The 6,382-nt window shown below is 51.0% G+C and overlaps 1 protein-coding gene across 1 annotated transcript; it reads left to right on the top strand.

Moving 5' to 3' along the window:
• The first annotated feature begins 1,809 nt into the window (after nucleotides 1-1,809).
• LOC119319334 (sucrose:sucrose 1-fructosyltransferase-like) lies at nucleotides 1,810-4,981 on the top strand. Its single transcript, XM_037593825.1, has 3 exons — nucleotides 1,810-2,334; nucleotides 2,415-3,298; nucleotides 4,161-4,981. Exons 1-3 carry the CDS (start codon nucleotides 1,896-1,898, stop codon nucleotides 4,857-4,859), a joined length of 2,022 nt encoding a protein of 673 aa, XP_037449722.1. The 5' UTR covers nucleotides 1,810-1,895; the 3' UTR covers nucleotides 4,860-4,981.
• Nucleotides 4,982-6,382: the final 1,401 nt, after the last annotated feature.

Raw genomic sequence — 6,382 nt, 5'->3', positions numbered from 1 at the left:
GCGTGGTTAGCCCGAGCCTATCCACCTCCTCTCTCTCGCTCCGCCGCTCTTCCACACTCTTCGGCATAGCCAAGGTTTGGTGAAAGATCATGACCTACAATGTGCTCACGTCAGAGCGTCGGTACCAGATCGAGGAGGAGATCTGGGCAAGGTGCGCCGCGCGCCCCGCTAGCATCGCTGACGTGCTGCCTCCAGACTCGCTGGAGCCAGAGGAGGAGGATGGAGAGGAGTAGTTGCAGGATCCGATGGACGTGGAGGAGAAGGACGAGGCGGAGCAGCCGGAGCAGGAGCTGGCGCCGGCTCCAGACTTCATCATGAAGGACGCGGAGGCAGAGTTCGCCGTCGCCCAAGCGGACGAGATGTCAGAGAACATGCCATCCTGGAATCCATCCAGGATGAGGCCTATGTGAAGGCCAACCGATGATTTATAAGGTAGGAACGGGCGGCAACCGACGCGCTCTTCGACAAGGTCGAAGCGGAGATGGATGCGGAGGTCAACGCGGAGAAGCCGGAGGAGTCGGAGCTATGGCTAGCACCCATGTACACGGAGCTGGGCACGAAGATAGTGGACATCTTCGATAAGGACTAGAGTAGTTGATCTACGTAGTACGTGATTTTTTTCTTTGCATGCTTTCGTATAGATTTAGGATTTTTATTATGAAGTATCCGGATGCAGAAGAGCAAATTTGCGGAGTAATCGGTCACTGCCTACGGACATGACTGCGGGTCAAGATGGTAATAGGGCCCCGAAACCCGCGTCCTCGCTGGTTTTTACCCAATTAGGGGACGGGGATGGACGACTTTCTATCCCGCGGGGCTGCTCGTGGGTACATTATAAAACCCGGCATGTTTAGCGGGTTTAAACCCGTTTGAGTACTATCCGAACGCGAAACCCGACAAAACCCGTCAAAATACATTATTTAGCATGCACCGATTCATCTTGACTCAAGTGGCCCAAAGCCACACTGCCCGAGCAGCCGAGCCCCACAGCGTCGAGGCCCTAGAGTACAAACAAACCCCTCGCTCGGTCGCTGCAGTGTTGCTCGCTCTTTAGGACTCTCTCTCCCGCACAACACGACACCTAAACCTAAACCTAAATCCCCCAGTCGTCGCCTGCTGCTGTAATATGCTCCTGTTTTTCTTCCAAATGTTGTTGTTTTTTTTTACTGCTCGTGGGGACGGGCTCCCCGTGGGTTTTGAAAACCTGGTGGGTTTAGGAGATGGGCAAAAATTTAACCCCGCACACGTTGCTGGGGACAGGGACGGGTTTGTGATTTTCTCGTAGGGATGGGTTTGGGCAAGCAAAACCCGGTGGGTTTCGTCCCCGTTGCCATCTTGACCCGTGAGCGTTTGAGTGTCTGAATTTATCTAGTCGGGCTGTAGATGTTCTAAGCTAAATTAGCTGGGGCGCCATGATCGATCGACCCCATGAGCAGCGGTTTCGGTTCTCTCTCTCTCAGCGGAATCTATAATCCAACTGGATCATGGAACGATCTGAAATTCTGAACACAGAAATGTTATGGAGACAACTTTTCCCGGACGGAGGAAGTACTACGTAAAGAATATAATGATCCAGCCAGAGCCACTAGCTAGTACTGCCAGTAGAGTTTCTCGGAACAATGAGTGAGTGCGACAAGGCTCGAGCTGGATAACATGGCCTGGACAGATGATGATTAGCACTGACACTCCGGGCCCGCGGCGGTGGATGCTGCCACCGGCCAATGAGGCCGCGCCAGCTAGGCCGCTAACGGGTGGCATGGAGACTATAAAATGGGAAGGAGAAGCTCCTCGGCAAACACACACATCCTCTTCCTCTTTTGTTAAGATTAGCAGGGGAGCTTCCACTAATCACTTCCACTAATCTTTCCTCTGCGTTTCACTTCAATTTTGTGCCAATGGAGGCCAGAGACGGCGGCTCAGCGCCCCTGCCGTGCTCCTACGCGCCACTGCCGGAGGATGCCGAGGCCGCCATCACGGTGGGGCGCGCGCACCGGACTGCAGGCCCGCTCTGTGCCGCCCTGCTGCTGGCGACGGCAGTCGTGCTCCTCGTGGTCGCCGCGCTCGCCGGCGTCAGGGTCAACGGCCAGCTGCCCGCCGGTGGCATCGTCGTCATGTCTGACCACCAGACAACAGTCGACGCGGCGCCGATGAGCACCAGCAGTCGGGGCCCTGAGTCCGGCGTGTCAGAGAAGACGTCCGGCGCCGGCGCCCACGGCGGCATGCTTGGGGCGGACGCCGGCGGCAACGCGTTCCCGTGGAGCAATGCCATGCTCCAGTGGCAGCGCACGGGTTTTCACTTCCAGCCCGAGAAGAACTGGATGAACGACCCCAACGGTACGTAACATTTCCGCCATTGTTACCGATGCCATGCATACTTGTTGCTGTAATCTTGTTGATGCAAAATGCAAGTGCAGGTCCCGTGTACTACAAGGGATGGTACCACCTCTTTTACCAGTACAACCCGGACGGTGCCATCTGGGGCAACAAGATCGCCTGGGGGCACGCCGCCTCCCGCGACCTGGTCCGGTGGCGCCACCTTCCCGTGGCAATGTCCCCTGACCAATGGTACGACATCAATGGCGTCTGGTCAGGCTCTGCCACCGTCCTCCCCGACGGCCGCATCGTCATGCTCTACACCGGCTCCACCAACGCATCGGTCCAGGTCCAATGCTTGGCTTTCCCCACCGACCCTTCCGACCCTTTGCTCATCAACTGGACCAAGTATGAGAACAACCCGGTGATGTACCCGCCACCGGGCGTCGGGGAGAAGGACTTCAGGGACCCGACCACTGCGTGGTTTGATGGTTCAGATGACACATGGCGGCTCGTCATCGGCTCCAAGGATGACCGCCATGCCGGCATGGTCATGACCTATAAGACCAATGATTTCATCAACTATGAGCTTGTCCCCGGGTTGCTTCACCGTGTTCCGGGGACGGGTATGTGGGAGTGCATTGATTTGTACCCGGTCAGTGGTAAAAGGGGCATTGACATGACAGAGGTAGTGGCAGCGGCGTCCACCAATGGCGGTGACGATGTGTTGCACGTGATGAAGGAGAGCTCTGACGATGACCGGCACGACTACTATGCGTTGGGGAGGTATGACGCGGCAAAGAACACATGGACGCCATTGGACGCCGATGCCGATGTCGGCATTGGGCTGAGGTATGACTGGGGAAAGTTCTATGCGTCCAAGACGTTCTATGATCCGGCGAAGAAGCGGCGTGTGCTGTGGGGGTGGGTCGGTGAGACCGACTCCGAGCACGCTGATGTCGCCAAGGGATGGGCCTCCCTCCAGGTACTTGACATCTTCATCGTCTTCTTCAACTGATTGATTAACACCTCCATTAATTGATTCTTTGTGCACTATCGCTTTTTTAGCACAAACTTGCATGGTTAGGAGCGTTGCATGCACTTTTTGTTGGGTTTCACATACACGTCGGAATGATTGAAGGGCTGTGTGCCATGGGCACATGGGCTTGCAAATGATAATAGCTGCAACCTGGCACGAATTATAGATAGATAGCAGCTAAAGAGATGTTGCTGTCATCTCGTTGTCAAGTGTCCCTTAGTTTCCTTCAGCTTGCAAAGAGTTCCAGCTACTGTTGAGATACTTTGAATGCGCAATGCCATTGTGGATGTGTCCAACAAACAAACTCTGCACACCCCATGTTGCCTAGTGGCATGCCAAGAACCACCTCACTGGATATAATAAGCAAACATAATTTCTGTTAGCACGAACCAAACTGGGATTAGACAAGAAGAGGGATGTCTTTGTCTTGAGTTACAGTGAGGATACTACAAGGAAAAGGAAACAATGATAGAATGGTAGCAGTTGCTAAAATGAATTGAAATGGATGATCGAGTAGTTCAATTGTGACAGTTGGTAATGCCCTTTATTTGGATATAATGGAGTAGTACAATATACACCAATGCAACTAGCTAGTTGTGTGTGTCCCAAAAGCAAAACTCATACCCATGAATCAATCATGCACCACCATGTGATCTTGTCTGCACAAAACTAGGATTAGACAAGAAAAAGGGAAGTCTTGTCTGCTTGCCCCACAGTTAACTATTTCTTTATATGCTGTCAAAATGATTGGTACCAAGAGGTTTCTTTGCTGAAAAGTTGCTAATGTTTTCTGTTGTTACTGTTGCAGTCGATCCCTCGCACGGTCGTGCTGGACACCAAGACGGGGAGCAACCTCCTGCAGTGGCCGGTGGAGGAGGTGGAGACGCTCCGGACCAACTCCACCAACCTTGGAGGCGTTACCGTCGACCATGGCTCCCTATTCCCACTCAGCCTTCACCGTGCCACCCAGCTCGACATCGAGGCCTCATTTCGTCTTGACCAGCTTGACGTCGCCGCTTCCAAGGAGGCGGATGTCGGCTACAACTGCAGCACCAGCGGTGGCACGACTGGACGGGGCACACTCGGTCCCTTCGGCCTCCTTGTGCTTGCTGATGCCAGGCGCCATGGTGGTGACATGGAGCAGACCGGCGTCTACTTCTACGTGGCCAGAAGCCTCGACGGCGGCCTGCGCACACACTTCTGCCATGACGAGATGCGCTCATCTCATGCCAACGATATTGTCAAGAGGGTCGTAGGCAATATTGTCCCCGTGCTCAATGGCGAGGAGTTTACGATGAGGGTGCTAGTGGACCATTCCATTGTTGAGAGCTTTGCAATGGGCGGGAGGTTGACGGCGACGTCACGGGTGTACCCAACGGAGGCCATCTATGCCAACGCTGGGGTCTACCTCTTCAACAACGCCACCAGCGCCCGGGTGAACGTCACAAGGCTCGTCGTCCATGAGATGGACTCCTCCTACAATCAGGCCTACATGGCCTCACTGTAAAAAGAAAGTGCAAATATTTTTTTTGTTTAGTAAAAATATATAGATAGCACATTGTATGTACTGTTTTTAGACCAAGGAAGGTCGCTCCCATTTCTTCGTTGCAACTTTTCTTCGTTGTCTGATCCATCTCTACCAAGTCTTTTTTTCTCATTTCTGTTTTCTACCAATGGCCACCAAGATAACTTTAAACAAATTTTGAATTCAAATGCTTTTAGGTAAATAATAAGTATATTTGTGCCCGATAAATGCAGGAAAAATCATCCTACCACGGTGTTACAGCAAGGAAGAACCACATCCTAGTTGGAGATTTTCGATCTCAGGACCTTCATGACACCTACACTGCTGATTACGACTACGGCCACAACACAGTTCAGCCAATACGACCGTCCTCGCTTTATTTGTTCCAGGTTTTGCGTTCAAATACAAATTTTTGACAAAAAAAATCAAATGGTAATATAGTTTCTTGGGGTGGACCGGAAAAACTGGTGACCGGTTTGGTTAACGAAATTATCGACCAAGAGTAAAATCCTTGATCCAGACTGGCCTGGAGGACTCACATGGTATGCGCTTATATTTCCGACATCAAAGAAAAATGTTCACTAATTCTAATTTTGAGTAGGTGTTTTGTTCATTTTCTTGTACTCCCTCCAATCCAAACGTTAGTTCAAAACTGCGACACTTATTTTGCATCGGAGGGAGTAGTACTAATGGCATGGTTGTCTTTGTTCTGTACTTTGAATAACAATGTTTGTGGACTTGCGGTCAACACTATTCAGAATTCATTACAAAAGGTTTTGCGTGCATTGGTCTTGTTTCATGCGACGATCGACAATCAATCTGTGCATGATTGCTTTTGCACTCGAGGCTAGACACAAGGTCAGCTCGTATGTTAACTATAGTTTAAAAAAGTGCACTATCGGTGATTCGGTGAACAACTTGTCACATACAAACACATCTCCTGCATACCCTAATGGGAATTATTGGGTAAACAAACAAGCGGGGATTATTGTGTAAACAAATGAGAATTATTGGAGGGGAGGTACTATGTACACTCATGGACAAGTGTCAATGATGCCAAGCCCAACCCCGGGGATCTTGATTATATTAGACGGATAGACAATGGAAGATTGGAGTGGAAGATTTGAGCTGGCAATGGCATGTGGACTGCAAATCAGTGAGACCGTGAGGCCACCAAGGATGCTGATGATAAGATTCTGGATCTTCTCCACCACTCACCTGACGGCCGGAATTAGTGGCCTGTGCCAATACTAACATGCGCCATGGGTTTCTTCTTGCCTTGACGCATGCATGTTTGGTTGGTGTTGAGAGAACCGTCGGATTCGCTCTTTATTCTTGTGTGCTCACGGTTCTAGAAAGGAAAAATAATGTAGCGTCTAATGCTAAGTAATTCTTCTAGACAAATCATTGCGAAGTCAATATTCACAATGGGTTTAGTTTGACTGATAGATAGTTCTTATTTTGTTTCCTTTTGACAGGGGGTATACAACTAGTAGTCCACATGC

Source organism: Triticum dicoccoides, chromosome 6A (assembly GCF_002162155.2).
Source record: "Triticum dicoccoides isolate Atlit2015 ecotype Zavitan chromosome 6A, WEW_v2.0, whole genome shotgun sequence".
NCBI lineage: Eukaryota > Viridiplantae > Streptophyta > Magnoliopsida > Poales > Poaceae > Triticum > Triticum dicoccoides.
The sequence above is the reverse complement of the archived record's forward strand: the minus strand, read 5'-3'. Positions and strand labels throughout refer to the sequence as shown.